At 47.0% G+C, this 20,000-nt stretch overlaps 2 protein-coding genes across 3 annotated transcripts in view; both read left to right on the top strand.

Annotated features, from left to right (window-relative positions):
• Positions 1-7,851, top strand: part of dock8 (dedicator of cytokinesis 8) — a 45,243-nt gene extending 37,392 nt beyond the window's left edge. For both annotated transcript variants that reach the window (XM_083673897.1, XM_083673898.1), the window contains 10 exons: positions 1-8; positions 228-371; positions 826-957; positions 1,199-1,333; positions 1,496-1,582; positions 2,041-2,277; positions 2,585-2,728; positions 4,304-4,410; positions 5,739-5,909; positions 6,221-7,851. The exon at positions 1-8 is cut by the window's left edge and continues 185 nt beyond it. In XM_083673897.1, the coding sequence (XP_083530023.1) occupies positions 1-8; positions 228-371; positions 826-957; positions 1,199-1,333; positions 1,496-1,582; positions 2,041-2,277; positions 2,585-2,728; positions 4,304-4,410; positions 5,739-5,909; positions 6,221-6,272 (1,217 nt within the window). In that variant the 3' untranslated portion in view covers positions 6,273-7,851. The remainder of the gene's footprint in view (positions 9-227; positions 372-825; positions 958-1,198; positions 1,334-1,495; positions 1,583-2,040; positions 2,278-2,584; positions 2,729-4,303; positions 4,411-5,738; positions 5,910-6,220) is intronic.
• A 311-nt stretch (positions 7,852-8,162) lies between these two features.
• Positions 8,163-20,000, top strand: part of LOC310807501 (aminopeptidase O-like) — a gene marked incomplete at its 3' end in the record, with an annotated part of 28,011 nt that continues 16,173 nt past the window's right edge. Inside the window, exons 1-6 of the mRNA XM_083673998.1 lie at positions 8,163-8,226; positions 9,852-10,108; positions 10,337-10,819; positions 11,668-11,837; positions 12,313-12,493; positions 13,164-13,532. Coding sequence (XP_083530124.1) covers positions 9,903-10,108; positions 10,337-10,819; positions 11,668-11,837; positions 12,313-12,493; positions 13,164-13,532 — 1,409 coding nt within the window. The 5' untranslated portion in view covers positions 8,163-8,226; positions 9,852-9,902. The remainder of the gene's footprint in view (positions 8,227-9,851; positions 10,109-10,336; positions 10,820-11,667; positions 11,838-12,312; positions 12,494-13,163; positions 13,533-20,000) is intronic.

The raw sequence follows: 20,000 nt of genomic DNA on the forward strand, positions 1-20,000 counted from the left end.
CCTTCCAGGTCAGTGTACACACACACACACACACACACACACACACACACACTATGGATGTTGGTCTGCTGTGTGGTGGCCAGTGGGGGGAGCTGTACACTCATAACGTCAGTGTGGAGATCTTCCCTTAGGACTCAAGTTCGAAGGAAGGTGGCCATTGTAAATTGATTGAAATGCAAGTGGATTGATTGATTGATTGGTTTTGACTGGCTGATTCCCCTCTATAGAACATCTCCCCCAACGTGCTGGAGGAGTCGGCGGTATCAGATGACATCCTGTCCCCAGACGAGGACGGGGTGTGTTCAGGACGCTACTTCACTGAGAGTGGTCTGGTGGGACTGCTGGAGCAGGCTGCAGAGCTCTTCAGCAATGTAAGGCTTTCCTCCCTAACCAGAGTAGTGGCAGAAAGATGAGAACACGGTCATTTAGGACATGTTTTTTTATCAAATGTGACTCATAGTCACTTATTCAGAATACAGTACCAGTCAAGCGTGTACAAAGCTGTCATCAAAGCAAAAAGGTGGCTACTTTGAAGAATCTAAAATATATAAAACATATTCTGGTTTGTTTAACACTTTTGTTTACTACATAATTCCATATGTGTTCCTTCATAGTTTTGATGTCTTCAATATTAATCTACAATGTAGAAAATAATAAAAATAAAGGAAAACCATTGAATGAGAAGGTTTGCTACTGTATGTGGTGTCCATGCTTCATCAATCATCAGAGGATTTGCGAAATGCTCTTGCTCATGGTAAAGATGTGTCTTTAGGGTGGATTGTGTGGTGGACTGTATGGTGAAGAGGTGTGTGTGTGTGTTTGTAGGGTGGTCTGTACGAGGAAGTGAACGAGGTGTATAAGATCATCTTGCCAGTTCTGGAGGCTCACAGAGACTTCCGGAAGCTGGCCTCCACACACGACAAACTGCAGAGAGCCTTCGACAACATCATTAAGAAGGTACACAACCCTTGTTTACCTCTTTACCTAGGCGGACAACAAGAGAGTACTGTTCTTTCAACTACTGTATTGTGTGCAAGGCTTTGTACCTCATTTATTTATTAAAAAAAAAAAAAAAGTATACCCATTTCTGTTTTTTAAACTTGATTTTTTTTGTCTGTCACTCAATATAACTGAGTCTTGAAAAGCATTATTTCCCCCTGAATTTGGTCTTCATCCTGAGTCTGTCTCTCCCTCACAGGGTCATAAGAGGATGTTTGGAACCTATTTCCGAGTGGGTTTTTATGGGGCCAAGTTCGGAGACCTGGATGAGCGGGAATTCATTTACAAGGAGCCAGGAATCACACATCTGCCTGAGATATCCCACAGACTGGAGGTGTGTGTGTGTGTGTGTGTGTGTGTGTGTGTGTGTGTGTGTGGGTCCGTCCAAAAACAACCCCTGACCCGTGTGTATCTTGTTGTATTATCCGTACAGATCTACACAGGTGACTGATCTGTCCATTGTTACTGATATGAATACTGTTTGTGTTTGTTGTAGAACTTCTACAGTCAATGCTTTGGAGACGCCCTGGAGATGATCAAGGATTCCATACCTGTGGACAGGAGCAAACTTCTCCCCAACAAGGTACTTCAGTAAAATGTGTCATGCAGAATATGATGATAATATTGTATTCATATTTACTCTGTCTGACCTACCAAAGTTAACGAGTCATACACTGCCAGACAATGCATTCACTTTGCCCCAAGTGAAAGCATTTTTCATTTAGCATAATTTAGCTTTTTTTTTTACAGTACCAGTCAAAAGTTTAGACACAAACTTGCCAAGAGTGTGCAAAGCTGTCATCAAAGCAAAAAGTGGCTACTTTGAAGAATCTAAAATATAAACCATTATAAACCATATGTTTACTACATAATTCCATATGTGTTCCTTCATGGTTTTGATGTCTTCAACATTAATCTACAATGTAGAAAAATAATAAAAAAATAAAGTAAAACCATTGAAGGAGAAGGTGTGTCCAAACTTTTGACTGGTACTGTATCTTTAGTATTCGCAACAACCTAACGGCCATTTTGTATATCCAGGCCTACATCCAGATCACCTATGTGGAGGCCTTCTTTGACGACTACGAGATGAAGGACCGGCTGACCAACTTTGAGAAGAACTTCAACCTGCGGCGCTTCATGTACACCACGCCCTTCACCAAGACCGGGCGGCCACGTGGCGAACTAAGTGAGCAGTACAAGAGGAAGACGATTCTCACCACCAATCACGCCTTCCCTTACGTCAAGACCCGGATCAACGTCATTCAGAAAGAGGAGGTGAGGGGATGCCAATTGTCTCGATTCTCAAACGGTTTCCTCTGCTCTCCTTCGTAGAAAGAGGAGGTGCGGTACGATGGTTTCCTCCCCCTGTCCCCTCTCCTCGGGAGTAGCTTTCCGCTGTCCGTTTTGTTTGGTTTTCACATTATTGCGTGACCCATTATACTATCCAGCGCACAGCAACTAAAGCTGTGCTTTCCCTGTGGAAACTTTTTCCCTCACACTTTTCCTCTCTCCTCCTCTTTCCCCCCTCCCTCCCTCCCTCCCTCCCTCCCTTCTACCCTCCTCCTCCTCCTCCTCTCCCCAGTTTGACCTGACTCCCATCGAGGTGGCCATAGAGGACATGCAGAAGAAGACCAGGGAGCTGGCGGTGGCCACACACAGGGAACAGCCTGATGCTAAGATGCTCCAGATGCTCCTACAGGGCGCTGTGGGAGCCACCGTCAACCAGGTATCCTTTACCCCCCCCTCTCTATCTGTCTCTGTCACCCCCCCCCCCCCCCCTCACACACACACACACACACACACACACACACACACACACACACACACACACACTGTAACAACTCTTCAAACATCTACATATTTACCTTTATCCCTTTCTCCTAGTGGCCATTTGTTCTCTTCCTGCCACAGCCTAAAAAAACATGGCCATTACACACCCAGTTATCACAGTAATCAGACAGAGCAGGTGGAAGAAATGGCACATCAAAGCCTCCGACTCATACATAACACAAGCCCATCCCTGCAGCCTGATTTAGTTAAAAAACCTTCATTCACAACCTCTCCTTTCATGTCTGCGGCCCCTGCTCACCACAGCCCCCTTTGATCCGATGGCTTACAGTTCCCGTCAGATGTCGGCTAAACGGCGAGGCTCATGATGTCGTTACAACGTCTCTCTCTGCGTCGTGGAGTCTAATCCGACTGCAGCCCCCCGCTCTCACCTGATGACTCCATACATAACCTTAACGTCCGCGGGCTCCGTAAACAAATAACTCTCTCTGGCGTAATCAGCGGGGAGGCTTCGGGTTCCCGAGCCGTCTGTCCAAGCCGGAGCCCCATCCGTCCCGAGCACTAATCAGAGATCGTTTAGTATGCCTGGCGTGACCCGGGCCCATGCGAGAGCGTGCTGTGGTTTTATGATGAATGTAAGTTAGGATAACAAGATCTTAGAGAGCAAATGGGGAGCCAAGTGGGGGGGCGGGCGGGCGCGGGGGGGGGGGTTCTACGCAGGGTTAGCGGTTAGCTACGCAGTATAGGCTAATCATGGTCTCTCTGATCTGATCTCTTCCTCATGTTCTGGCTCAACATCCTGGCTCTTTGGACGCATTGAGCATTCTGTTAGCATGTCGTTTCTTCCCTTTACTGAAAGAGAGTCATTCTTCATCCCTCCCTCCCTCCCTCCCTTTCTCTATCACACTCTCACACTCTCTTTTAACTATTTAGTCTGTCTCTGTCCCCTCCTCTCTTCCTATGTCCCTTTCTCCTTCCCTCTCCTCTCTCCTCTCTCCCCTCTCCCCTCTCCCCTCTCCTCTCTCCCCTCTCCCCTCTCCCCTCTCCTCTCTCCCCTCTCCTCTCTCCCCTCTCCTCTCTCCTCTCTCCCCTCTCTCTTACCCAACCTCCTCACCTTCCCCTGTTCTCTCTCTCTCTCTCTCTCTCTCTCTCTCTCTCTCTCTCTCTCCCTCTCTCTCTCTGTCTCTCTCTCTCTCTCTCCCTCTCTCTCTCTCTCTGTCTCTCTCTCTCTCTCTCTCTCTGTCTCTCTCTCTCTCTCTGTCTCTGTCTCTCTCTCTCTGTCTCTCTCTCTGTCTCTCTCTCTCCCTCTCTCTCTCTGTCTCTGTCTCTCTCTCTCTGTCTCTCTCTCTCTCAGGTTTCAAGGACATTTGGTTCTATAATAAATCACTCTGCAATGCTGATGATGGAAGTTTATTTGGGGATGAAATTGTTGAATGGGCATTTTTAATCTTTGAATGTGTCCAGTATATGACACCTCTTTGTTGAACTACTCTCTGTCTCCCTGTCTCTCTAGGGACCCCTGGAGGTGGCCCAGGTCTTTTTGAACGACATCCCAGCGGACCCAAAGCTTTTCCGTCACCACAACAAACTGCGCCTGTGCTTCAAGGAGTTCATCATGAGGTGAGAGTCGAGCCAAATTGCCAGGGAGGGACTAGAACACAACACAACACGGCACGCCAGACACACAGAAATGAGAAACATGAGTCTCGCTGAGTAAAAACTGAATCTAACTCTCTCTGATTATCTCTTTGACTCTCACTATGACTAACTTTGACCCCCAATGAGTCTGGCTTGGACTCTCACTTTGATTCTGTGGAATCTTTTTTTTAATATTAGTAATTAATTAATATATTTTTTGTGGCACTAGCTCAGTAAGTGGTGGAATAGATTGATGCTTCAAGAGGATTTTAGTGTTGAGACTTGCTACAGAAACACAGACTTGTTTCCAGAGATGTTTTATGTTTTATTCTATTTCTACATCTTCTCTACGCACAGTAGTTAGTTGGGTTAGAGTAAGAGTGAGATGTGTTGTGAATGTGTTTATTTTAGGAAATCAAATGGGTAAAATTAACATGATTTAATACAGGACAGCCCAACAGGGTGAAGATGTTTTCCTCTATCACTCAGCTGTGTTTAATTTAAATGCAATAGCAAAGCTTTATGGTTCCCAAGGGGAGTTTTTAATATTTTTGGAATATTCAAAACATAATTTAAACCAACTGTCTGAAGCGATGTATGTGTGGTGATTTGGTTATGTGTGTGTGTGTGTGTTTGTGTCTGTGTCTGTCGCGTCGCGTGGGAACGTATCATTTGCCTCGCGAAAGGTGGCTTTCATTTTGGAACCTTCATGTCACATTCCAGCCGCCTTGATTGCTGCAAGCGGGCCGCAAATATTTACTGTAATTTCAAAAATGTTTATTTTCTTCTATAATCCATGCAAGCTGGCACTAGCCCCCTTATATGCCAAATATCAACTCCTCAAGCTGCTATTCGGCCTGAAAGTGCTAGAACTAGCCTCACATCAGCAGATCTTAGTTTTCTGGGGGTCGGAAAATGCGTTCTTTTTCCCCCCCAAGCACCTCTGCTTCAAGCCCTGTGCATTTACCGTATCTATTACACGACATTGCAGTTTCCATATCACCGGCATTCAAAGAGGAGAGATAAACGCAGCCATGTGTATTTAATGACGCAGGTCTTTCCATCTCCCCTGGCCTCCTTCGTGTGTCCCCCCCCCCCCCCCCCCCCCCATTATCATGTCATAATTGTGACCGGGCAGACCCCATACCCCCCCCCATGCCCTCCGAACTGTCGTCTAACCCTGGGGGTTAAACCAGACTTGTGTTTTCTGCCTCTCTAAACATAGAGAATTACCCTGAATGGGTAACCCCCCCCCCCCCCCCGCCCCCCTTTTCCCTTTTGAACCTGGTCCCTCTCTCCTCTTCCTGTAGGTGTGGTGAGGCAGTGGAGAAGAACAAGCACCTGATCACGTTGGACCAGAAGGAGTACCAGCAGGAGCTGAAGAAGAACTACAATCGCCTGAGGGAGAACCTGCGCCCCATGCTGGAGAGGAAGATCCCGGAGCTCTACAAACCCATCGTCAAACCACGCCTGGAGAACAGGTAAACGAACGCGCCGTCAAATAGTGCCATGTGAGTATGGATACCTTACGCTGCGTCCCAATTCTCCAACCCTGTTCCTCGGCGTAAAGTATGTTGTGCACCTCCCCAGCGTGGATTTATTGTTGATATACAATACTATCATGTTGGCTGCTCTGATACTAACCCGTGTTTTACGTAACATTCATGTCGGCTGTGGTAAAACATCTCCACCGTGCCAGTTTGATTAAACCGTCTGTGCTTCCCCCCCCCCCCCCCCCCCGTCTCTCTGCTGTTTCCCATCTACTTCTCCTCCTTTGCAATCCTCTCCAAAGGGACTCCATCAAACGACTCAGCTTCCGCAGAACTCCGGAGGAGAACTCCTGAGATGCTGGGAATCATCTGAGAGACCGCTACAGAGGCAGGACAAGAAAGGATGTCACGGAAGTAGAAAAGAGAGAAGAAGAGATTTGATGAAAAAGAGGAGCTGGATGGCCCCTACGCTCCACGGGGGAGCCAGAAACACACACCTGAGGACTCAACTCCCGATCATGTTTGAACCAGCAATGCAACATTCAGTACATTTTATTATTCTTAAGTTTTTTTTTGTGTCTTTTGTTGTTACAAGAAGCACAAAGAAGGCAGAAACCACAATAAGCACATTTTTTTTAGCAAGGTTGACTCTCCCCTGTAACAATTTGCTAATATAGCATTTTTGCCTGTTATGTTTTCTCACGTTGACTGTTGTGCTGAGTTGTATTCCTGCAAGTGGTAATAATGCTGCTCACTGCTGTGGGTTTGGTAAAGGAAAGTCCCATATTGAGGTTCTTGCAGGCCCAGGGACTAAAGTATGTGCCAGTGATGATGATGCGTGTGTGTGCGAGAGTGTGCACGAGTGAGTGTGCAAGAGTGAGTGTGCGAGAGTGTGTGTGCAAGAGTGAGTGTGTGTGCAAGAGTATCACAGTACATGGGAATATCCATGTTTTATCCGTGTGTTTCATGTGTACTGACCATGCAGGGAAGCTGGCTTGTTCTGAATGACTGATAAATGATTTTATTCTATGCAAAAGGGCTCCTTGGCTAATACTCATATGGGTGTGTGTGTGTGTGTGTGTGTGTGTGTGTGTGTGTGTGTGCGCCAGTCACAACAGTAGGTGTCTGTTGGCTCTCTCACTGTAAGAATAGACATTGATTCCTCAGTTAACTCTTGAGGATTCATTTGTCATATATTTTTGTTAGACATAATTAGATGTGTAGATACAGAGGTTAATTTATTCTGAGTAGGGGGAGGAGATGAAATATGAAATAAGTCATGGTACATAACTTAAAGCCACCAAGCACCAATGTATTATGTCACTTATCTGTAAATCCATTATGAATTAAATGGTCATATAGAAAGTACAACAGAAAATTAAAAGTGTTTACAGAATTATGAGATTTTTTTGGGGGGGGGAATTTTTAATAAGAATATATTTTAGGCAGTATATCAACACATTAGCTGGCAATAAAAGCATCGAAACGTTTTTAGATATGAGTGTGACGCAGTCAATGTACGATTGCACATCATATTATACTTTCAATACTTAAATGCCAAAACAGTGCCAAACTAAAACCATTCTGGTACATTGTGTTTACTCAACCATCAAGAGGGGTTTTCAAATAGTTGCCCATCGATGTAATTCAATCTATTCCACACATTCCAATGGACAAAGTTTCTTCTAATACTACTGGGAAGACTTAAACCCTTTTCATTATACATGCGGGCATTTGCATTCCAATGTGTGTTCTGTTACAACCCATGTAGTTGACTGTTTACTATAAAATGACTTGAGAATACTATACAGTGACCTAGCTACCCATAAGCACTGGAACCCTTGTTTTTATGTTTTCAAATATGTGCTGTATGAAATATAGCAGATTTGAATTTGATGTCATGCACTTGAACCAATTAAACTGAAAACGTGTACATGTTTCCTGTGGTCATTCCTGTCCTGTACAGTTATAGGACTACTCAAGATAAACCTATGCTTTCAATTAATCAATCCCCCTGCATCCCGATATTTTTGATGAGATTAAAATCGGGTTGGCTTTGTAGAATTGGAAAATTGCATAGAGAACACAAGTATTTTAATTGGTAGATGATTATGCGATTGCGTGTACTACATAAGGCCATCTAAACATTGAACTACAAAAATCAGATCGAACTACAACATTATTCATTTCCCGTCGCTTGAATATGACGACACAAATGCTTTCCGAAGAGGACATGCTGCATGCAAGGTCTGTGTACTAAAAACGGCCACAATATTTGAGCGCGGAAATGCTGCTTGTTTAGTTGTATGTGAGTATTACGCGCAATATGATTATGTATACGATATTGCTGCAGCTCACGCTGAATTAGGAAATATTACTCCGCTTTCGATGTTAAAATCATGCACATGATATGTTACGAAATGTCTGTTTAAGTTTGTTGCTTGCTTGATGATGAACGATTTAAAATGACCATCTTCGTGGGAGTTACGTGTACATTCCAATCTTGAAGATAAATCCCTTCTTAAATCAAAATACCTTATTAAAGAACACCGTAAATCAAAATGTCGTATTAAAATGTCATATTGAAACGGTACAAAAGCACAAACTATTCACGGTGCAAACTGGACACTGACAAACTAAACTATGTGGGTGGTGTAGCTGCAGCCAACCTGCCACTTACAGGTTTATGGCTGCACTTGAGAAACATTCAGTCACTTTTTCTTTGTTCTGCATGTCTTCAAAATAATGATTTAAACCTCTTTGATGTGCAGAGGAGAGAAAATCCAGTCACGAAGGATCATTAATTTGCAGTAGGTTCACCAGGTCCAGTTTGGGCACGATCACAGACTTATTAAATATATTGCCTTTGAGCGTAGCGCGCATGTGCTGCGTGTCTCCACACGTTTCTGAAGTTACACGTTTCACACCACACCATTGAATGAAGCAGGCGTTTGAGCCAAAGAGCGACTTGAACCGGTAACCTTTCATCTGGTCTGCTTCTAACTTAAACCTAGCCAATACTTCAAGGGAGTGCAGTGCACCCATGAGCTTTTACAGAACGGGGTAGTTGTAGGCCTGTCTTAGCTGTGTTTTTGTGTCGCTATCCTCCTGCTCTGAGAAAGCTGTGAGGAATTCCGGCCGTAAATCGTAATTGCAACTCTGTCCTGCCAAGCCTCCATCGCCCTGGAGCCTGGTAAATGCTAGGATTGTGACAGACTGTAAAGTGTCTCTGTAACAGAGGGCCTAGTCTGCTGTATAGTTTGCACTGGGCTTAGTCAGAGCCTGCACTTGGAGGTTGGTCAGAGTACTACTCTCCATAAACACTTGTGAAATGTGATTGTGAAACTTGTTTTCCTGTTTGCCCGTTCAGCTAGGAATGTGTCAACAAACTGAGTTTGACAGGGTTGGCTGCTGTAGCCTGCAGCTCTCTACAGGAGCACACATCTTAGGATTTACATATATCCAACCTATGCTTAGAGTAATATGCAAAAACATTTTCTCTTGGGATAATACACTTTATTTACCTTGGACATCCATACAGATGTTTGTACTCAACTCACACACAAGCCTGTCCAGTTGTATGCATACGTTATTGTATTGGCACTGTGACTGTACTGTATGCATTGAAGTAACACAGAACATGAAATGCCAGAACTTGACATTTACATTTTAGTCAGACGTTTCCACAATAAGTACAATACGTTAAACAACTATACTATATAGTTTATAATATATGACATCACAGTCATCACAAGTAAGACATCCTGCAATATAGGTGCCACAAGCTGTCACATGATTGACAAAGGGAAGAAAACAATAGTCTTTTATTTCATTTGTTTGCTAATCAACCCAGACCTAGAGTCATACAGTATTTTATATTCTATGAATACTAAAAATCGTTCATGTTATGCATATTGTTATGTTGTTCTCTAGATCCATTGAGCCCTAAACTATCAAGTTAGTTCAACTTTGACCTCACCAGACATGGAGCCCGTGGATGTGGATCTTGATCCCAGTAGAGATGACCTGCCTCTCAGAGCAAACACCAACCACATACTGGTCAGGCACTACGTACTGGACCTGACTGTCCACCTCCATACACAGGTCATCAGTGGCAGTGTGGTTTTGTTCCTGGAGCCTGGGCCTGGGCCTGAATCTGGATCTAGGGATGGAGCTGGGGCTGAGGCTGGGTATACGGCTGGGCCTGGAGCTGGAGCTAGAACTGGGGCTGGGCCTGGAGCTGGAGCTGGGGCTGGAGCTGGAGCTGGGATGACCTGTAGTGGAGGGACAACTGAAGCATCATTCGGGTCAGGGTCTGTTGCAGACAAGGCCAGAACCAAAATGGACGGTGAAAAAAACACAAGAGTGGGTGGTTTAGATGAGTGTGAAAGTCAAGGCGAGAGTGGAGATGTTAACAGGAGTGGAGTGGATGACATCACAGTAAGTGGTCAGAACGTAACTCCGCCCTTTCAGACTGATGAATCCTGGGAGCGGAAAAGCAACAGTGACTTCACTTTAGTGCTAGACTGCTGTGACCTCACTGTGTCAAAGGTAGAGGAGGTGGACGTCACCTCTGTGTCTGACATGCTCGATCTCCTAAAGGAGGTCAGGGATGAGGGGTCAGAGGTCAACCCTACCACCCAATCAGCTGCTCTGGTTCAGAGACTGGTCTCCCTCCCCTCAACTCAGTGGAGACGCCAGCATGACCTGTACTCCCAGTGTAGCCAAGCCCCTGGTGGTAAGAGTGAGGGGACCCTTCTCTTCCACACAGACCAGTGGAGTCTGCAGGTGAGGAAGAGGGGGGCAGGGACCCCCCAAGAGTTCCCCAGAGTCCTCAGGGTCTGCTATCAGACCAAGCCAGAGGGAGGCTCTGTCAGGTGGACCAAAGACCAGGACCACAGGTAGGTCAGGATATATAGGATCATATACATTTGTTCCTTCTAATATGTATCTGATATGTACTATAAATGTAGCTTCATAGAACATCATCACTTAACTGTACACTCACTAAACGCTTTATTAGGAACACTATACTAATACTGGGTAGGGCCTCCCTTGTTCTCAAAACAGCCTCAATTCTTCTGCATTGATTCCACAAGATGCTGGAAACATTCCTTTGAGATTCTGGTCTATGATGACATGATTGCATCACGCAATTCCTGCAGATTTTTCAGGTGCACTTTCAAGCTGTGAATCTCCCGTTCTACCACATCCCAAAGGTGTTCTACTGGATTCAGATCCGATGACTGGGAAGGCCACTGAAGAACACTGAACTCATTGTCATGTTCATGAAACCAGTTTGAGACGACTTTTGCTTTGTGACATGGTGCATTATCATGCTGGAAGTAGCCATTAGAAGATGGGTTGCCATGATGGGATGCACATGGTCAGCAACAGTACTCAAATAGGCTGTGGCACTCATGCGATGACAGGCCCAAAGTGTGCCAAGAAAACATTCCCCACACCATTCCACCACCTCCACCATGAGAAGGTGTACAGGTGTTCCTAATAAAGTGTTTGGTTAGTGTATATTTGACGATGTAGATATTTTTCACCAGATGGATGCAGTAGTTGCAGTAACTGAAAATCAGATAGTTTTATGCCTCATGCTACTGTCTGAGAGTAATAACAATGGGAGTAGGTAGTGACTTTGTGAGGGTATTTGGCCTTTTTCTGCTCCTTCAAAGCTGTAAATATAACATGTCTGTGCAAGTCTAATAAATTATTGTTTACCCTATTTACCCTCCAGGCTATGTGTTTACACTGCCGGCTCCCCTATCAACAACAGAGCCCTCTTCCCCTGCCAGGAGCCCCCTGTTGCCATGTCGACCTGGCAGGCCCGGGTTCGAGCCCACAGCAAGTGTGTGGTTCTGCTGAGTGGAGAGAACCAGGCCCAACCCACTCACAACCAGCAGACAGGTTATATCCTCTTATAACATCAGTGACGTAGCCCCAATATGATGTTCTACAGTGCACACATACAGGACCAGTCAAACGTTTGGACACACCTTCTCATTCAATGGTTTTTCTTTTCTTTTTATTATTTTCTACATTGTAGATTAATATTGAAGACATCAAAACCATGAAGGAACACATATGGAATTATGTAGTCAACAAAAAAGTGTTAAACAAACCAGAATATGTTTTATATTTTAGATTCTTCAAAGTAGCCACCTTTTGTTTTGATGACAGCTTTGCACACTCTTGGCAAGTTTGTGTCCAAACTTTTGACTGGTACTGTATGTAGGATGTATGTATTTTGTATCAATTATGATCTTCCAAATTAGCAGTAGTTTCCACCATATGAAAGTCTTATTCACCACTCATCTCCTCCCTATCTCCCCCCTCCATCTCTTCCTCTCTCCCCCCTCCCTCTCTTCCTCTCCCCCTGTAGGTCTGTCTAGCTGGGACTATTATGTCACTATGCCCATGCCCGCCTCCACCTTCACCCTGGCAGTGGGCCACTGGCACCAGGCCATGGCACAGCCTTCCCCCGCCACGGAGGATCGGGCACAGGGCAGGACGGAGGGTGGGGAGCGGGCTGAGTCGGGGTCCTCCACCGCACACCCTGGCAGGTATGTTGTTATTCTTCCAGTAAAACCCCCGTCTTCTCCTGACTTTCCCTCACCCAGAGGGGTGGGGTTGGGGGTACAGGTTGGGGCTGGGGGTCGGGCTCGGTGCAGGGCTGGAGGCGTGCCAACCTACAGACTGGCAGGTATGTTTTTAGTCTTCTTAGACCTCTCTTCCTGGCGGTCTCTTACCCCGAGGCTGCCCCTGCAGCTTGGAGGCAGGGCTGGGTATGGAGCTCAGGTTGGGGCTGAGGGGGCTTGACCGGGCAGGTTGGCAGGTCTGATATTATGCTTCCAGTAATACTCCTCCCCTCATGGTTTTCCTCACGTTAACCCCAGGCATCTCCTGCCTACAAGGAGAGCCTTTATTCTCTATGAATGGCTGGTAGGAAACTTGGATCCCATTTAGGTCTGGGAACACATGCCGTTATAATGCTAAAACGGAGTTAATGCTATTGGATTTAAGTTGAATGGAAATGGACTTGAGTGTTTTGGTTTTCTATGGTTTTCCTACTGTGATGTAATGTTCCATACTATGTGTAATATTTCCATCTCTCTCGTTTCCATGACTGTAGTGAAAATACATCTCTTGAGTCCTTGAATGCTCTTTATTTCATATTCATTGAGTCCTCAAATAATAATTTATTACTTTTATTGTCATTTCCATTCATCATAGTGAGAATCTGAATCCCTTGATGAAGATGGACAGTCCAACGACCGCCAGCCGACGCTCTGCAATCGATTACTCAGGCCTTGAGGATGAAAAGCACTCTGACAGCGACTACTCTGGTCTGGGTGATGAAAACATCCCCTGTTCCCACAGTGATTATCCATGCCGATTCACGGACCATTCCACTTGGGCTCAGGGGGTGGTCCCGCACCGCGTGTTTGCCCCGCCCTCTCTGCTGCAGAAGACCCAGGTTCAGATCCTCCCCTTGCTTCCCCGCTGCCTGGCTGCAGCCCACGCCACCCTGGGGGTCCACCCCTTCCCCCGACTAGACCTGCTTATCGTCCCAGCAGGGTTCTCCAGCCTGGGCATGGCTAGGTAAGAAGGCCTGGGTGGGTGGGTGGATGGATGGATGGATGGGATTGAGCAAGCCCCATTTCACTGGTGCTCATTTTGGTTAGCTACTGTTTGTATGATATGTCTATGTGGGATATGTCTTTCCCTCAACCCAAATGTTGACCCCACTCTCTAACCCCAAACCCAACCCTTAAGGGGGAAAGACCAAGCTAGCCCTCTCTCTGTAAGCAGAGCGTCAGTTGGTCAGATAGCCAGTCAATGGTGTGCTGTGTTGTCTTGTTTACCAGACCTAGTGTCAGCTGGCCGGCCTGGTCTACAAGTACACTGGCCTGATTGTGTATGGCTGTTTAGTCTTCAGAGAGGAGGTCTGAGGGTAGAGGAAACCCAGTGGCTGGCAGCCTCACCCACCCCTGTCCTCCTTCCTCCCCCAGTCAGCCTCACCCACCCCCGTCCTCCTTCCTCCCCCAGTCAGCCTCACCCACTCTGTCCTCCTGTCCAAGCTCCTCCTCCACGAATGTTCTCTCCTACCCACCACTCTCCCTTATAGACTCTGTCTTACCCAGCTCTCTCTCTACCCACCTCTCTCTCTCCACTCCTCTCTCTCTACCCACCTCTCTCCCTCACCCACCTCTCTCTCCAGCCCTAAGCCTTCCTCTCTCTCTATCCACCCCTCTCTCCTACCCCTCCTTCTCCCTCACCCACTCCTTCTCCCTCACCCATCTCTCTCTCCTGCCCACTCCTTCTCCCTCACCCTCTCCCACTCCTTCTCCCTCTCCCTCACCCACCTGCCCACTCCCTCTCCCTCACCCACTCCTTCTCCCTCTCCCTCACCCACCTGCCCACTCCTTCTCCCTCACCCACCTCTCTCTCTCTCCCCTTGGCTCAGAGGAGCTTGCTGCTGGGGAGGATCAATGTCCCTCATACTTCAGCATAAGGATTTCAAATCCCTGTTGACACGTGCTGTACTCAAACCCAATGTTCTTTAAATGATTTCCAAAATCAAGTCGTGTTTTTCTTACAAAATAATTCATCTCAGCTGGCATGCTGTTAAAGTGGCCATTTAAATTCCAGAGAAATTCAGCCAATGTAATTGAGTAATTTGACTGAAGTTATAATTGGAAGTTCAACCCAAATAAAGGTTGAAAATGTTCTGTGTTTTTAACATGCTCTCGATAAAGTAAACAGTCTTTTGGGTGGTCAGTGGACAGTCTCCCAGTGTGTGTAGTAGACTGCCAGCACCCTCCCCCCTCCAGGCACTCTCTCTCTCTCTCTCTCTCTCTCACTCTCGCTCTCGCTCTCTCTCTCTCTCTCTCTCTCTCTCCCTCTCCCTCTCCCTCTCTCTCTCTCTCTCTCTCTCTCTCTCCCTGCCAGACCTCTGTCTGTGTGGAGAAATGTTCCACAGGATATGAGGTCATAACTGAATATATATTCGACAGGTTAGGATGTCGTGACTCAAAGATCTGGGAAGAGATCAGAGATGTTGTTCTGAAGGACAAAAGGTGACAAGAGGGTCAACTTTGGGGCGTGGATCTTAGACTTGCCTATTTATGTTTTTGTATTTATGACATATACACTCCCACAATAGTCCCTCCTTTAAGGGCAAATGTCTTTCCCAAATTTTTTTTTGCGGGGGGAAAATACTTTATTTAACTTTTATATAACCTACTTTATTTATATTGAAAGGATGTGCTTTCACTTTAAGGCTGTTTTTAATTGCTGTTGTGACTTGACGGATGTTTGTGGACAGACCTCTCGCTCTGCCCTGTTAACAACTCCAGCTAGCTTCATATGACAGATGAGAGATTTAGAGCATTCATTAAGCCTCGCCGCAAACACCTACAGTGCCCCTCCCTCACCCCCTTTTTTCCTCTGAGTGGGTCACAACCCTGTGTCAACCCCCGTCCCCCGTCCGTCCGTCCACACGTGTGGTATGATCCGCTGGCCCTCCAGACTTAACTGCAAGGCTGCACCACCTACAGGAAGGAGTGGGGTGGGGTCGGCTTTTCTCGAGCTGAAGATTGAGATGAGAGGTGAGGGTGGGAGTGGGAGAGGGAGAGGGTAAAGCAAGAGAGGTGGGGGAGAGTGGGGTGGGGGGAGAGAGTGAGGGGGGGGGGGGGGGGGGGGGGGGTGTAGCTTGAGCCGTCCGAACCCCCAGGATGTGGGAGAGAGGATGTGTGGATTATTCCCAGCAACAAAAGCCATTAGGCCCTGGAAAGACTTCAGAGACTGGGCGCTATTTAATCTGCAGATTGCGAAGTATGTGGGCCCCAAGTCCTTGGGGCCGGGCCAAGCACTGCTTTTGTACCATGCCCCTGTGTTGACGACAAGAGCAGGGGAGAGGGTGGGGTGGGGTGGGGTGGGGGGGCATTACGTTTTTGTGCTGAGATACATGGAGGGAGGGCAGGAGAAAGTTAAGGAGGGCGGGGGGGGGGGGGGGTGGCGGCAGCGGGCGTGAAGTTTTTCTACGGAGATACAGGGAGGGAGGGCAGGAAACCAAAGATTAAGAAGTCAAGTAAGGGCAGGTTTGCACCCGAGGTCTGTGCCACGTATATGCTGTGTGCCCACAACTTCTTTATATCCATGAGGCGGGAACATGCATGCCCACACACACACACACACACACACACACACACACACACACACACAGACTTCGTCTGTCGCACACGGACCCCATGTGTCTGTCTGTCTGTCTGTCTGTAGAATCCCCATGGTAAAGCTGTTAAAGCCTCTGGTATCTGACGGCACTGTGTGTGTTCTCTCCTGATGCTGACACAAGAGTGAGAGTAGGAGGAAGAGGAGGAGGAGGAGGAGGAGGAGGAGGAGAGGTAGGGGTAGTAAAAGAGGGATGTCAATGGGCACGACAGGGGAGCTCTTTAGTTGAGAAACACTTCCACACTCTCGTTGAAAACAGCTCATTGTCTTCAATTGCTAGAATGACATGTGAATGTTGTAAAGCTGGAACCTTGAAACCCTGAAATTACAGTGAATTGCTGCAATTGATAGACTTCCCTCAGCACCGACAATATGAATACTACTGACGCACAGGTCAGGTGTCTTGAAGAGGTTGGAAAACGCACGCATGCACAGACACACGCACACACACACACACACACACACCTCCGTAGATACTACAATCAAAAGGGACATTTCAGAAATCCATCCTCATCCAGTACAGTACATGTTGCTCAGCTTTGTTCCAGATTGGATTCCTGTTGTTGACCTAATGTTGTTGTGTGTGTGTGTGTGTGTGTGTGTGTGTGTGTGTGTGTGTGTGTGTGTGTGTGTGTGCGTGTGCGTGTGCGTGTGCGTGTGCGTGTGCGTGTGCGTGTGTACTGTATCTGTCCGCCCCGCTATCGTCCCATCTGGGCCACGTCACCGAGTGTTCCGAGCGGGGAAGTTTCAGGAAGGGCACAGCATTTCCCCCTGGTCTTTGAAGCCCTTGGCGCTGCGTCCCTGAGCAGTCATTTCAGACGCAGCAGGACATAGCAGGAATACTCTGCTCGCCACGTGGGCAAATAAGGACATTTCTGCTGCTCTGGGAATGCGGTGGTTTCTATCGTTTTTGGAGGGAAATGCCACAGGCCGTGAAATAGGCTTTTTACTCTAGTTTGAGTTTGTTTTACCTCACTTAAAGAAGAGGGTGAGACTCCTACTGTATGCTTACGTCTGCATGACGTACAGTGTTAAAACAACAGTCTGGTGATTAATAAACCCACAGAGCAAGTCAGAGACTATCACAGACGCTCCTAAGTCTGGGGGCTAGATTTGGTGAAATAGACAATCTGTTTTTCAGCAATATTATAGAGATTGAATTATTTATTTTTACCCCGTCTATCGAGATCCTTTCCTCCAGCAAAAGAAGCGACCTCTTTATCAAACCTAACAATCACAGTATGATTGGTGTTTCTGGTACCCTGAGGTTGTGGCTCCTCTGGTTGAACGGAGGAGGATTAATGTGCCCTATCGGCTTGTTTGTGGATGTTGGTTGTCGGTTGCTCCTCCCATTTAGTTCTCGATGGCGGGCACTGATACGGGCACCCTCTCTCCCTCTCTCCTTCTCTCCCTCACTCCCTCTCTCTCTCTCCCTCTCTCTCCCTCCCTCCCTCTCTCTCTCTCTCCCTCTCTCTCTCTCCCTCTCTCCTTCTCTCTCCCTCTCTCTCTCCCTCCCTCTCTCTCTCTCCCTCTCTCTCTCTCTCTCTCCTTCTCTCCCTCACTCCTTCTCTCCCTCACTCCCTCTTTCTATCTCCCTCTCTCCCTCTCTCTCTCTCTCTCTCTCTCTCTCTCTCCCTCTCTCTCTCCCTCTCTCTCTCTCTCTCTCTCTCTCTCTCCCTCTCTCCCTCTCTCAGTACGTCATCCCACACAGCGGCCCGCCAGCTCCATCAATCACCACTGCTATCCCAAGCAGAACAACACAGGAATAGCACGCGACGGCTTATTGCAAAAGCAATTACTTTGTTCTTGAGATGTTTTGTAAAGTTCCCAGATCATATGACCCCATATTACCTCGACTGCTGCTATGCGTTTCTGCGAGTCGAAACACGGGGGGAAGGGGGATGAGAGGTGGGGTGTGGAGACCTACTGTAACAGTAACAACACCGGGCCTCGACGACGTTGCCCTCGTTGAGAAAACATGCTAAGAGTTAGCAGGCTGTAAAAATGCCATTTCCACTCCCTGTGTCGGTGAACTAGGCTGGTCTTGTAGCTGTCGCACGTGCTGAGCACGTGAGTTATGTGTGGTGCAGAACCCTTGACCTCTGTGAGTGGTCGTTGAGGAAGATTTTCAGCTTGACTTCAGACGAGCGCATAGTTTGTTTATGGACTAGCAGGAAGTAAGGATGGCTATTGGTCCCCGTAGGGAGGAAGTGGAGGGGAGGGGGAGGGGGGGGGGGGGGGTCGCCTCTCTAGGGTGCAGTTGTAGCTTCTGCCCCTGGAGCAGTTTAGTTAAGCTGTCAGTCAAAAACTGGGGTTAGGCTAAGCTTACATAACGATGATGATTCACCAAAGAATGAACATCTGAACAATGTTTTCAGGTGTCCATTTCCCATGTGTTCTGTTTAATGGAGTCAAACATGCGCTCTCACAGCTTTGGGGGGGAATGTTTGGAGTGTGACCTCAGAACCTTCCAGATACCAGTTTGGTTGAATAGGACTTGACTCCCTGTGTGTTTGTGGTGGGTGTTGAGATCATAGGGGGAGTAGTTTAAGCTGAGTCTTCCTCCTGCCTGATAGCAGGCCCTCCTTCCTCACAAACACACAACTCTGACTGAAAACACAGAGGACAGCCCATATATCGAGAGAGAGAGAGAGAGTACATACTTCTCTCGTTTTCTATCTCTCTCACTGTCTCTACTCTCACGTCTCTCTTCTTTCTCTCTCTCTCTCCCTCCCCCCACCACTCATTCTTTCCCTTTTCCTCCTCTCTCTGTCAATCGTTGCCGTCCCTCTCTCTTGCCCTTTCTTTTCCTCCCTCTCTCTCTCTCTCATACTTTTTCTCCCCTTTCTCTCTCTGTCCTTGTTGTGTCCCTCCCTCCCTCCCTCCCTCCCTCCATCTCAGTGGATTTCCTCTCTTTCTTCTCTCCATTCCAGTGTGATACGTGGAGGGTAACCCTAGAAGTGTGTGACAGAGACCCAACTCTTTCAGACCGAGGGGACTTTGGCACGGAAGACAGTTGTTAATCAAGTAGTCAAGGATGAGGTGTTTCTTTCTACCCCGTCTTAAGTGGATCTCTCCCCCCTGAACGCACACAAAAGACCTTGGCCCAGTGAAAGAATGCCCTGCGTTCCTGCACCTGGAGAGAAGGGGGGAGGAATGTCCAGCACGCACTTTAGTAATTGCTAAAAAGATGAGATTTCTCTCCCTCTCCCTCTCTCTTTCTCACTCTCTCTCTCTCTCTTTTTCTCTCTATCTCTCTCTGTCTCTCTGAACCCTCCTACCCTTCTCACTTCAAACGTATCCTTGTCGTTTAATGAAGATAGCAGTGTCCATTTAAGAAAGTGTGTTGTTGTTACTAGAACATTCCTCCCTGGTTATCTGGGGCCTCCACTTCCTTGCTCTATCTGTCGTATAGGTTACCGGCTCTCCGGAAGGTTCTCAGCACTGAAGAGTCTGCATTTAACCCTCTCATCTCCACAACGGAAGGACCCAGAGAATACCTGAAGTGAGAAGTACCAGCAAAAAGGGAGAATAAGGCACTGAAACAAGGCTGTGGTTGTATTGTTGTCGATGTTGTATTACCTGTTGTGAGTTACGGTTGATCATTGTTGTCTATGGTAAACCACAGGGAAATGGCGAAGTTTCTGTCGGTTTTGTGAGATAGATAGAGTACATCCTGTACCTCTGACATGATAAAAAGAAAAAAAAGCTACGCTATTTTCAAAATGGACAGACATGAAAAGGATATTTTGGCTGTTTGATGGTTCGAGACTCAACCTCCTCTGCTTGAATTGAGAGCTCCGCCATCAGTTGTTTGTTGGTGTTCAGAAAATACAC

Source organism: Argentina silus, assembly GCF_951799395.1.
Source record: "Argentina silus genome assembly, chromosome: 7".
Classification (NCBI taxonomy): Eukaryota; Metazoa; Chordata; class Actinopteri; order Argentiniformes; family Argentinidae; genus Argentina; species Argentina silus.